This window comes from Capronia epimyces (genome assembly GCF_000585565.1).
Source record: "Capronia epimyces CBS 606.96 chromosome Unknown aczIQ-supercont1.1, whole genome shotgun sequence".
NCBI classification, from domain to species: domain Eukaryota; kingdom Fungi; phylum Ascomycota; class Eurotiomycetes; order Chaetothyriales; family Herpotrichiellaceae; genus Capronia; species Capronia epimyces.
Window position 1 is genome coordinate 4856018 of NW_006912904.1, and position 12725 is coordinate 4868742.

Below are 12725 nucleotides of genomic sequence, written 5' to 3' on the forward strand. Positions count from 1 at the left end.
GCTTTGACGTGTGCACCCTGTTCAAGCTGCGAATTGCTGCCCCAAGGAAGCGCCCGGAGCCAGACCGCCCCAAAGCTGAGAGAGTGTTTCGGTCCGGCCCTCAGGCACCCAGATCGTGGAGTCAAGTATGAAGACAACCCTGGAAGGACGACCAAGAAGGTTGTGAAAGCAAAGAGCGCGGTTGATGGCGGCTAATGGCAGCTGTGAAACGTGAAGCTGTCTCAGAGCACACGGACAAGAAAATGACCAAATCTAGCAGTACTAGTGATCAGCCAGGTGCTGCAGCAGTATTTCTGCTCACAGAAGTCAGCAGTACGGATACTGGGTACGGTACTGATATTGATCCCGATACTTTCTTCTGCTCGAGGGAGTACGCCTCGTCGCTTGGTGACTGTGCTCCAGCTTTTACCTAGTAGGTGCCTGGTTTTTCTGTGATCCGCCGTAGTTTTGTCCGGCGCGTCACGTTGCCAACCAAACACGTCTTCTGGCAATGTGTTCAGACGAGCGAGAGACGTGCTGATGATAAGGCTCCCTTGTTGAATGTCTGAGATCTGAGAAAAACCATGTTTGGTGCCTTGAACCGCTTCATAGCCCGTCTGGACGGCGAGCCGGCCGCACGGCAGGCCGACTCAGGCCCTTCAGACAGCTCGTACGGCTTCCAAGTGTTGCGGAACACGAACAAGGACCTGCCTCTGGAACCGTGGTTCGACTTCATCGTGGGAATCAATAGCCACTACATAGTATGGCGCTGTGTATCTGTTTGCGGTCGAGTCCGATGCTGATCTCCTGTGTCTCGTAGGAGTCTCCAGACTCGAACCTCTTCGCGACAGAACTGCACAACTGCGCAGGCGCATACTGTTCTCTGGACCTCTGGAGCGCGAAGGTAAGGACAACACACACACGCACACACACATCAAGTAGTATACCACTGTCTCAACCCCCACTGACGTGACGTGTGCAGGGTCAACGAACACATACACTCACGGTCGCGGTCCCCGCCACTCCGGCATCGTTGGGCCTGACTCTTCAGCTTGCACCTCTGAACTCTACCCAGAACATCTGGCACGTCTTGACCATTCCGTCATCGCTATCCCCAGCACATCAAGCCGGTCTACTACCACACAGCGATTACATCTTGGGCTCTCCGAGCGGTACACTCAAAGGTGAGGGGGCGCTGGGCGAATTGGTCGAAGACCACTTAAACAGGAGCTTGGTTCTTTGGGTATACAATTCGGAATTTGATGTGGTTCGAGAAGTTGAACTCGTCCCCCGACGAGGTTGGGGTGGTGAAGGCGCCCTGGGAGCCGTCCTTGGTTTCGGAGCCCTCCATCGGCTCCCTGTCGGGTTAGGAGAAGAGGTCCAGGCGCCTGGAGAGAATCTGTTTGACGCAGAAAGCAAGAGCGTGGAAAATGAACACAACGAACAATTTGCCAACACTTTTCAGCCTGCACCCACCCAGAGTCTATCTCCGCCTCCAATGGTGAATCCAAACATCCCGCCGCCACCGATGCTCAACCCCAATGCTCCCGCTCCCACAGCAGCACTGTCGAAGGCGCGAAAAGCTAGACGGCACGGAGGCCTCTCCCCGAGTGCCGGCTTCGACGACGTGTTTGCCGAAGGAGAGAAGAAGAGTGCACAACAGGACCACGTGCCATCACGAAAGGGTACACCACTTGCTCCACCACCAAAGTCAGGCTCTGCAGCTGTTAGCCCCCACTCAGTAACCCACGAGAAGCAGGATCCTCTTGGGCAGTATGGTGATCTTGGCGAGCCAGGTGAAGCCGAGGAAACCTGAGGGAGCGGTATGAGGTGGTTGAGCAGCATTTGAGAGCAAACATGGATGATGGTTTGCACCTAAACTGAACTGCTACTTGGCGTTCTAGGTACTACCGCACAAGTCTTTGTTGAGTGGGGAGTGGAAGATTCTGTTGTCGACCTGGGTTTCGATACCACAGAGTCATTGATTTGAGGAGTCAACCTCGGTTTGCCACCAGGCCATGAACTCACGAATCCTCCGCGATCTCTCCTCGGCCATGGCTTTTCCAGCTTCAGTCTTCATCATCCCTTCCAACTTCACCAACTTGTCCTCAAAGTGTTGGATTGAATCCTGCAAACTCCGGGCGCCTTTGGCTCCACCAAATGTAAAGCATCGACCGATTCCAATGGCCCCTATCGCGTCCAGCCGGTCGGCGTCCTGTACGATGGCCAGCTCTGGAATGGCTACAATGAGATTCCTGACACGCTGTGGGTCCCTGATCTCCGACGAGTATGAAACGCCTTCGACCAACAGCTGGATTTGCGCAGCATACTCGAGAGACATTCCGGCGTCTACGATTGCCCGCTTGAGTGGAGAGTTGTCGTCCACGGCGCTGATGTACTTCTTGTCCTCGACATCGTGGAGCAGCGCACCAAGGATGACGCTTAACGGATCCAATGCAGGCAATGCTTTCTGCTTCCGGCTATTCTCTTCCCTTGTGAGGATAGCTATGGCGTTCTTCACCACCCTTTTCACGTGATCGAAGTCGTGGGACGCGTCAAAGCATGGGTTCTGGAAGTATTTCTCGGCGAAGTCATGTACCTGCTGGACTACGGATATCTCCTGGTCGGAAAGACTCTCATATGTGCTCGGATGGATGTAGTTGGCAATGGACATGGCGACTTGGAAAAACGTTGAACCACCGGCCAAAGCTGGCAAAACAACACGAGACGTGGCGGGTGTTTTGAGGCTCCTGCGCAGACCAGTCTCCTCCTGACCGTGGTGGGCGAAACGCACTCGATTCTCCAATGCCGGACCCCTTCAGCAGCACTCTTATCGGTTGCATGAATTATTCACCAAGCAGAGGAGGCTTCCGGGAAAAAGCAGAAAGTCGCAATATCTGCCGCCAAGAGACCGGGAAAACGTCGGCCCGGGCTGCTCCAGCCTGAGCCTCATCAGGTATCGTCGACTCTGCGCACGCACCTTTTGTTATTGTTATATGCAGTGCTGTACGCTGTACATGGCGCCACGCTGTATGCAAAAGGGAGCCGGAACTGTTTCTGAGTATGCAATCATCAACTCCGAGTCTTGGCTGTCGAGTAAAAGTCCACATCGGTCGCAATGTGGGCATGTGCAGTCCAAAACTTTCACTCCCTGTGTGTGGTTTTTGACCTGCGAGCGTCCTGGTATTCGTCTGTAGCTCAACTTCGACCTTCAACGGAACTTGGGCTGCATGGTGTTGATTGTCACAATTGGAACGCATCTTCGCCAGCGCGTACTTCAGTCTCTGTTCTCGTTCCCCGTCAAACCCTCCGGTGTCACAAAGCTAGCAAAGTAGCTCAATCCAAAACCGGCTGGCTTGGAGGATTCCTTTTGTCCCTGTAAACCTCAATAATGTCATAGAACCCTTCCGAATCCACTTCATGTTTTACGGCGGGTAGGGAGATGTTCAGGCGATGGCCGAAAACCAGTCCAGACGCGCTTAACAAACAGCGCTGATTCGGACCATCCTTATGATTGCATCAGGTTCGCCTTGATGGTAAGGTGGTGGGAAACCTGGCAAGCACCAAAGCTGAGATATGAGGCCGATCAACTGGTTGAACGAGTCACCTCTGAGGTTCTGTTCCAAGAATCACACCCAAACCGGCAGATCGGTCGGTAGAATAAATGCAGAATTTGTGGTTGCGCCTCTCTGACAATTGGATCGTAGCATACCCATTGGAAATACCGGCAACAGGCCTAAAGAGCGAGTATCCTCGCAGTCGTCAATGCGATGAAGCGACGCGCATGCGTAGGAACTCATGCCTCCAGATCGATGCTCCAGATTCCAAGGAGGAAATCATCATGAGGGGCTCGGACCACCATCACTGATTCTGGGGAGTTGTAATTTTCCGAAATGAGTGCGTGCTGACCCTTTCTATCACTGGTCGTGTATAAGCCGTCAGCCTGCTCACTCAACCCGTGTTTCTGAATGATAAGAGCCCTGTCGGTCAGGTCGCTCCATAGCGTGGTTATGTTTCGCGATGTGCTGCTGTGCAGCGCGCCCAGCCTGTCCAAAAATACTGCAAACCGGCCACTGGATTAAGTGAAATAAGTGCGAATTTAGGCCTGCGAGCACTCTTTCCCTCGACTCGCGACCTCTGAGTGGACCATGGAATTTGGTAAACACCCTTCTGGTCTATGGAACTGAAGCAAGTAATCGTGCCGAAAGAATTTTCTGCATTTTGAGTTTTAGATCAATTAATCCGGAAGGGTTCATCTAATGGGCTAGAAAGCAGACGCTGCAAGCCAGTGGATCGCAGAGTTGAATAGCTGCGGACGTCGCATTGTCCATTCCGGCGAATAGGTGCGAGGTGGGACACAGAAACATACGCCAGTGCAGGGAAGGCGCCCGTTCACACTTGACAGCGATATGTATCGAGAAATATATGGGCAATCGGTCTTCTAACCCTCCTGTGACAAGCGGGCAGGCTCGATGAACCCTGATGACGCGAGCATGTTGTGCATTGACATGACAGCTGATACAGGATGTGAGACCAGGCGCGCCATCCCATTTTGCTGAATTCCATGTTCCAGGGATGGGAATTTGAGGTGCTGACATAAAACTTGCTTCCTCTCGAATGGAGAATCTAGTTTATGGGGTGGTAGATCCAAGCGGTCGCTAATGCTTCCCCTAGCTGCCTCTTAGCGAGCGAAGGCACCCCGCAGGCTTGCTGGACAGTGGCTGAGGAGGGTCTCGAACGACAACCACGCACTGCTTCGGCTACAGACCCGAGGTTCTGAGATGAGGCTGATGTGCGTGTCTGATCATCCTGGTTGTGTGTCAAAGCCAGTAGAATGGCTGGAAAGGGCCGCGACCAGCAGTAGACTCTTTTGGCCCGCAGCAGGAAGACACAGGAACCTCTGACACCGTTGGAGGGAGTCGGTATGCCCTGTTTCCCGCAACTCTAAGATTATGTGGACCTTCCCTGCCGTGTAGCCCCGTAGTATTGCCTTGCTGACCTGAGAGGCCTCGACACGTTTGTCTCAAGATAGATGCTCAACGGGCTGAACTCGGTCTGAAAGGCGGGTTTTCTTGAAGTTATTCGATCGAGGATATGAAGGACAGTCAGTGAGGGGCAGGCTGAGACGACGACGACGACAACGAGGGTGGAAAAGATGACTTCGAACATGAGAGCGGCGCAGGTGGGCGGTTGCAGTGCTACGTAGTAATTAGTGCTGGGGAATAGTCGTAGTAGTGTCTGTAGCGGTTCGTTAGTGGTGGCTCAGGCGCCCCTAAGCCCACACTCTTTGGCCCAGGCGCGCCTGGACACCTACACTTACTTAGCACTACCGCAGTCCATGCCGTCACAGCAATTCGTCTTTCGGTTTCCGCCACAGTCGCGCATCACTCTCCTTTTCCCTCGACGCCACCGTCGTAACAGACTGCAGACAGCATACCACCTGCTCGCTCGCAGTTTCGTTGGAAGAGGCGCTTTTCTTGTACAGTAAACATCTGTTACTGGCGACTTGCTCATTCTTATAGAACACTTATTTACCCTTTATCAACAAAGCCTTGACGCCAATCGAGTGATCTCCTCCTTCCACCGACCTCTGTTGCCCTTCCTCGAGCCGAATCCGACCGACCGAGATACCCTCTTACACGAAGTCTCCCACGATCCGACTGCCGCCTCTTGAACCTCATTCTTGTTCTCATAAGCCTGCTCGGGTCTGTTCTCCGAGGAGATTTCGTCCCTGTGAAGATTACATTTGGCAATCCACATTCAGGCAAATGCTGCCCCAAACGAGTGTTTGAGAGGCAACAAGTGGCATCGGCAAACATTACGCGGCCGGGATATGCTTCTCTTGTTCCACCGGCCGTGGTACATGTTACCTGAGACAATAGTCATCACCAGTCGCTTGGAAGCAGTACTCCGTACTTGGCGTGGTATACCGACTGAAATAACGATTCTGGCGAAGATACACCAGGATGTCGACGCCTCCTTCGCGTCATGAGCCAGATCTCCCACGAAACCTCACTATTTCAACCTCTCCTGCCTGGATTCCTCCTGCTACAGAAGTGCCCCAGTCCGGTTCTTCGAGACAACCGAACATTGAACATTCTCAATCATGGATTTCCAAACCACCTACGCAGGCCCAAGTGAGCATGTTCACCGGACGGATCGATGTGCCCTCTTTGCATTCTCAGTCCGCAAGATCTGACGGCCATGATTCAGCAATGAGCCCTGGGTCCATCAACCGCGTCTTCCCTGTCCGCTCCGCTGTTTCGATCGACCCCATCGTTACCCCACGACCACGAGGGGACACCGAGAGCAGTTTCCCCGACATGACCCTGGCTACCCGCCGGAGATCAACGTGGGCCTCAGACGATTCGCCGCAAGCCACGCCAGAGCCTACGCCCAAGGCGTCGCAGGAGGAGGCAGGACCTGGCTCTGGTGCGGGCATTGCAGGGAACCGCCAGAAGTCCAAGCCTGTCAGCCTAGACAGCCAAGTCCTCAATAAGATCCTCGGAGACGACGCATCTCAAAAATCGGATGCGTCAAATACGACTGTTGGAGCGGTCCTTGCAACGCCACCAGAGCCCAGTCTGGTAACGGCGCGGTTCCGACATGTGGTGACAAATGAAGGCCATGCGGTTGTAACCGGAAGAGATGGTGAGACGCTTCAAAGATGCGAAGACGAACCCATACATATTCCCGGCGCCATTCAAAGTTTCGGACTTCTCGTGGCTCTCAAAGAGGAACAAGAAAGGCTTGTTGTTCGAGTAGCAAGCGAGAATTCCTTGCAAATCATAGGCTATACACCTCAGCAACTCTTCCAACTGGATTCTTTCCTCGACATTTTCAGCGAAGAACAAGCCGACAACTTACTCGACCATCTTGATTTCATTCGCGACGGAAATGCTGCAGATGTGGTTGCCAACGGTCCTGACGTTTTCATGATTTCCATTCGGCCTCCAGGGGACCGGACACGGAAATTGTGGTGTGCAATGCATATCCCAGAGTCTGATCCGGGGTCTGTCATCTGTGAGTTCGAACTTGAGGACGACCAAGTCAACCCACTGGTTCCCAGCGATGATACGACTCCTGGGGCACCTGAAGACTCCCTTGGCAGCAATCCGACCGCCGAGGAGTTCATCGACAGTACGGTAAATATCAGCAGGCCTCTGCGGATCTTAAGGAGCGCTCGCAAGAAGAGGACTGAAGCCGCAGCAATGGAGGTGTTCAACATTATGTCTCAAGTCCAAGAGCAACTTGCAACTGCTCCCACCTTGGCTATTTTTCTGAAAGTCGTTATTGGCATTGTCAAAGAGTTGACAGGCTTTCACCGCGTCATGGTTTATCAATTTGATCAGGCGTGGAATGGTCGCGTGGTCGCGGAGCTTGTCGACCCAAGGGCGACTCGAGATTTATACAATGGCCTTCATTTCCCTGCGTCAGACATACCCAGACAGGCCAGAGACCTGTATAAAATCAATAAAGTAAGGCTCTTGTATGACCGTGACCAGGAAACAGCTCGCTTGGTATGCAGGACCATGGAGGACTTGGAGACGCCTCTCGACATGACACACGCCAATCTGCGGGCCATGTCGCCGATTCACCTGAAATACCTCGCCAACATGGGCGTTCGATCTTCCATGTCTATCTCTATCAACGCATTTAACGAACTATGGGGGCTTATTTCTTGCCATACCTATGGGCCAAAAGGAGTGAGGGTGTCTTTTCCCATTCGAAAAATGTGCCGCCTGGTGGGCGATACGGCGTCTCGCAACGTCGAGCGCCTTTCTTATGCGTCCAGATTACAGGCACGCAAACTCATCAACACAACCTCGTCCGCCACTAATCCTTCGGGATACATTGTTGCTTCGTCTGACGATCTCCTGAAGCTGTTCGACGCGGATGTCGGTGCACTGTCCATTCGTAACGAGACTAAGGTCTTGGGGAGGCCTCGTGGTAATATCCAAGAGGTGCTCGCAATGGTCGAATACCTCCGGATCAAGAAGGCGACCTCGGTTTTTTGTTCTCAGGATATTGCGAATGACTTCCCCGACCTCCGCTACGCACCTGGTTGGAAATTCCTGGCCGGTGTGCTGTTTGTACCTCTTTCAAGTGGCGGAAATGATTTCATTGCCTTTTTCCGCAAAGGTGTCTTGCAGGAAGTGAAGTGGGCTGGCAACCCTTACGAGAAGTTCGTGAAGGAAGGCACAGAAGGCTATCTGGAACCACGAAAAAGCTTCAAAGCATGGAGCGAAACCATCGTCGGCCGCTGTCGGGACTGGACCGATGAAGAGATTGAGACAGCCTCGGTTCTATGTCTCGTCTACGGCAAATTTATAGATGTGTGGCGTCAGAAAGAGGCGGCCTTGCAGAACTCGCAACTTACTCGCCTCCTCCTCGCAAATTCGGCGCATGAGGTGCGGACGCCTCTGAACGCAATCATCAACTACCTGGAAATAGCGTTGGAGGGTCAGTTGGATCATGATACGCGGGACAACCTATCCAAGTCCCATTCCGCCTCAAAGTCGTTGGTTTATGTGATAAACGATCTCCTGGACTTGACTAAGACGGAAGGAGGCCAAAGCCTGGTCAAAGCAGAACCATTCGACCTCCTGCAAACATTAAGAGACGCTACCGAGCCCTTCATTGGAGACGCCAAACGCAAGAACCTGAGGTACGAAGTCCATATAGCAGCTGGACTGCCCCAACATGTGATCGGTGATTGCCGACGAGTCCGGCAGGTCATATCCAATCTCATTGCAAATGCGATTCAACATACCAACCAAGGCCAAGTGACTGTTGAAGCTTCAGTGCTATTGGCGCCGCAGTCTCAAAGTAAGACTGAGGTTGAGATTGTGGTCGAAGATACTGGGGCAGGCATGTCCCAGGCCAAAGTTGACGCTCTGTTCAGAGAGCTTGAGGAGGTGACGTACGAGGAAGATTCGCATGACTCTAATCTACTCTCGGCCGATCCCTTTGTGGACCAGGCTGGCCAAGATCAGGTGGCACTGGGCCTGGGGCTGGCAGTTGTTGCGCGCACCGTTCGAAATATGAATGGGCAGCTGCGGGTCAAGACGGAAGAAGGGAAAGGCTCTCGATTTGTCATCTTCCTGGCGTTCGATGCTGATCTGACAGAATCCCGTGTTCCTGAACAGCATCTGCCGCGATCGGATCCGGCATCGCGGCCCACCACGGCAACCTCAGCAGAGCCCAGGGATGGGGAGGTTACTCTTGTCTACAGAACCCCAACGAGCCGCCCTGGGTCCGTGCAAGTCACGCGGAAGGGAAGCGCCGACAGCGTGACCAGCCTGGCGAGCCTGAAAAGTGGCAAGAGCGGTCTCAGCATCAACAGCCAAAAAAGTGATGCGGAAAGACTCATCGATGCTATCCAGGAGCCTTTGAATCTGGCGGCCGAGAAGGCCGATGCGCACGAGACCCATGGCAGGAAGCGGTCAGGAACCTCTACAGGTGGCCCACAGTTGGTGACGCCCAAATCCAGGCACAGCCAGGAGCTGAAGTCTGCCCATTCTATGTCACCAGGCGTCAGGGAGATTAAGGACTCTGGAACACCACTCCGCCCTGTTCGAGTACCGGATGATTATCAGGAACTGGCACCCGGATCCAAGCCAGGGCCAAAGGTGCTATTTGAGGAGCCCGACTCTGTCGGCGCACCGTCGGTGTCGGCCGACGAGGACGCATTGCTTTCTTCGCACAATCTTTCCATTCTTGTTGCAGAAGATGACCCCATCAACAGCAAGATTATGAAGAAGCGCTTGGAAAAACTTGGTCATTCGGTTCGGATGACTGTCAATGGAGAAGAGTGCTCTTCGGCGCACGGTGAGCAACCTGCCGCCTTCGACGCCGTGCTGATGGACTTGCAAATGCCAATAGTGGATGGATTCAGCTCGACCAAGATGATCCGTTCGTTTGAAAAGACACATGCTCGCACATGTTTGTCCAGTAGAGCGGGGCTTAATGGCAGAATTCCTGTTTTTGCGGTCTCGGCGTCGTTGGTGGAGAGAGAACGTGACAAGTACATCCAGAGCGGCTTTGACGGTTGGATCCTCAAGCCGGTCGACTTCAAGCGTGTTGACGAATTGCTTAGGGGCATCGTTGACGCAGAAGCCCGGGCCAGATGCCTCTACGAAACCGGTAAATGGGAGAGTGGAGGGTGGTTTTCAGCAAGGAGAAGAGAGAGTGACGCGTTCCAGGTTGACACCAGACCAAGTCTGGAAAATCCGACGGCCAGGAGCGAGGCAGGACGGCGCAACAGCACTTCTCAGGCAGTGTCAGATGATTCAGGATCACGGGCTTCAGAAACGACCACGGTATCCAAGGCGTAGACCCTGTGAACGATTCATGCAACTTGTGTTACAGACCCCTTTGATAGCAGCACTGGCACGCCTGCTAGGGCCTCGTGAGACCCCGAACTGCGTTGCTGTTGTGTTGATGAGCATTATGAAGTCACGATGGCACGGTAGCTCCCTTGGCTGGGCAGGACAAGGCTGTGATGTTTGGAGAGCCTTGCGACCCCGGCCGAGTTGCGTCTTGTGGAGCAGACCTCCATGGTCAAGGTTCCTTGCAGCGCTTCGCTTTGGCGCACATGTATAGGTCTTAGGCTGCACGATAGACACGGAAGCATGGATTATGGATTATGGACGGATGGGATGGCCTGTCGATAGATGATACACTGCAGTGGCGGCGCATGCAAGGGCCAAGAGGCTTATTGCAATTTCACGGTACAACATGCTATGCTATGCTTATACTTAGACATGCGTGGCTTGATCTTTGAGACAAAGCATATAACTGAATACAGGCTGAAGGCGGAATAAATTCACCTATCTCTGCATCTACAACCCACAACCCGGACACTAGTCATCATCATATGATACCTACCTACCTACCTACCTACCTACCTTATTACTATTTCCTATGAAGAAGGGATAGAGCTCCTAGCTAATCATGTACACCTCTATACTCGTACTTGGTACTCTGATATTGTCAAACTTACATGGTACGAACGTACATACCTATAGCATTTAACCAGAAGGCTAGTATACAGTACCTAAGCACACCTATATAGTCTAGGCTGCCCCCTATACCCCTTCAATAGCGAATGTGGAATATTTCAAACTTTGATAGATCTGCGGTATGCGATGATCTAGATATAGATACCTATACAAGGTAGATAGACAAGAAACTTGGACTGATTAGTGCGAATGATGCCAAAGGAGTGTATTATATTAGATATTGTGTCCATGGATAAGGTAAACCCAGCTGAAGCTATTAGATGCACAGAGTGTATATGTATGGACTTTTTATGCTGCAGAAATCCCACCCACCAAACTTCCCCGCTATGCTGCAAATGTGAAAGCAAACGCCGTGCCATGCTATGCCATGCCATGCCATGCAAAAACGATCGCAATCAACCCAGTGCTCAGCACTCAGTCCCAATGCTCCCGTCTAGACTCCCTGCCGTTGTGCCGGATGCTGCCGATCAAGCCTCGGATCAAGAGCTCCAGTGGTGGCCCTTTTTGACGGCGGCGGTGGGGGTGGGGGTGGCAGTCGTGGTGCTGCTCGTGGCCCACGGGTTGGTGGGAACAGCCATGGTGAAGTGCGCTCCCGCCTTGTTGGTGAAGGTGATGGTCTCGCAGTTGGCGCACTCACCCGGGCGGTAGTAGAAGCCGTGGGTCCAGGTGGGAGTGGCGGTGACAGTGACAGTGACAGTGGTCGGGGTCGGGCAGCCAGTGGTGGTGGTGGTAGTGGTGGTGGTGGTAGTGGTGGTGGTGGTCTTTGGTGGCGGGGGATTGCACTGGCCATCGCGGCCGGTTCCAAAACCGCAGTAGTGAGACACGGGGGTGGTGGTGCTCTTGCTGGCCGACGAGCTGGTGGTCTTTGGTGGCGCCGGTTTGCACTTGCCGTCTAGAGCAGTCCCGAAGCCGCAGTAGTGGGAGACTGGGGTAGTGGTGGTGGTGGTGGTCGGCGCCGGGGTCGTGGTCTCAGTGGTCGTGGTCTCAGTAGTCGTGGTGGAGGGGGGAGGGCTGCACTTGCCGTCAAGCGCAGTGCCAAAACCGCAGTAGTGGGAGACCGAAGTGGTGGTGCTTGTACTCTCGCTCGTTGTTGTCGGCGGGGGGTTGCATTTGCCGTCAAGAGCGGTGCCAAAGCCACACCAGAAGGTCGAAGTGGTGGTGCTTGTACTCTCGCTGGTTGTTGTCGGCGGGGGGTTGCATTTGCCGTCAAGAGCGGTGCCAAAGCCACACCAGAAGGTCGAAGTGGTGGTGCTTGTACTTTCGCTGGTTGTTGTCGGCGGGGGGTTGCATTTGCCGTCAAGAGCGGTGCCAAAGCCACACCAGAAGGTCGAAGTGGTGGTGCTTGTACTTTCGCTGGTTGTTGTCGGCGGGGGGTTGCATTTGCCGTCAAGAGCGGTGCCAAAGCCACACCAGAAGGTCGAAGTGGTGGTGCTTGTACTTTCGCTGGTTGTTGTCGGCGGGGGGTTGCATTTGCCGTCAAGAGCAGTGCCATAGCCACACCAGAAGGTCGAAGTGGTAGTGGAAGAAACAGAGCTGGTGGTGCTAGTGGGGAGGATGCAAGAGCCATCGGCGTTGGTACCATAGCCGCAGTAGTTGGAGGTAGTGGTCGTGTTGGTGACAGGGAGGGCTAGCGCGCCTGTGGCCAGGGCTGCAATGAGAAAAGCGACTGAAGAATGCATGGTGGATGGTGGCTTGATGATAGAAGACGTCTGAATATGAGGA

General features: G+C 53.6%; 4 protein-coding genes across 4 annotated transcripts; 2 read left to right on the forward strand and 2 right to left on the reverse strand.

The window, feature by feature from the left end:
* Positions 1-563: 563 nt before the first annotated feature.
* A1O3_01760 (uncharacterized protein) lies at positions 564-1795 on the forward strand (the record flags this gene model as incomplete). Its single annotated transcript, XM_007731903.1, has 3 exons — positions 564-740; positions 800-883; positions 962-1795. The coding sequence occupies 3 exons, from the start codon at positions 564-566 to the stop codon at positions 1793-1795; spliced, it is 1095 nt and encodes a 364-aa protein (XP_007730093.1).
* Positions 1796-1957: 162 nt separating this feature from the next.
* A1O3_01761 (uncharacterized protein) lies at positions 1958-2653 on the reverse strand (the record flags this gene model as incomplete). Its single annotated transcript, XM_007731904.1, has 1 exon — positions 1958-2653. The coding sequence occupies one exon, from the start codon at positions 2651-2653 to the stop codon at positions 1958-1960; it is 696 nt and encodes a 231-aa protein (XP_007730094.1).
* Positions 2654-6194: 3541 nt separating this feature from the next.
* A1O3_01762 (uncharacterized protein) lies at positions 6195-10316 on the forward strand (the record flags this gene model as incomplete). The annotated part of the gene is made up of 1 exon (XM_007731905.1): positions 6195-10316. The coding sequence occupies one exon, from the start codon at positions 6195-6197 to the stop codon at positions 10314-10316; it is 4122 nt and encodes a 1373-aa protein (XP_007730095.1).
* A 1166-nt stretch (positions 10317-11482) lies between these two features.
* A1O3_01763 (uncharacterized protein) lies at positions 11483-12682 on the reverse strand (the record flags this gene model as incomplete). The annotated part of the gene is made up of 1 exon (XM_007731906.1): positions 11483-12682. The coding sequence occupies one exon, from the start codon at positions 12680-12682 to the stop codon at positions 11483-11485; it is 1200 nt and encodes a 399-aa protein (XP_007730096.1).
* Between the last annotated feature and the right edge of the window lie 43 nt (positions 12683-12725).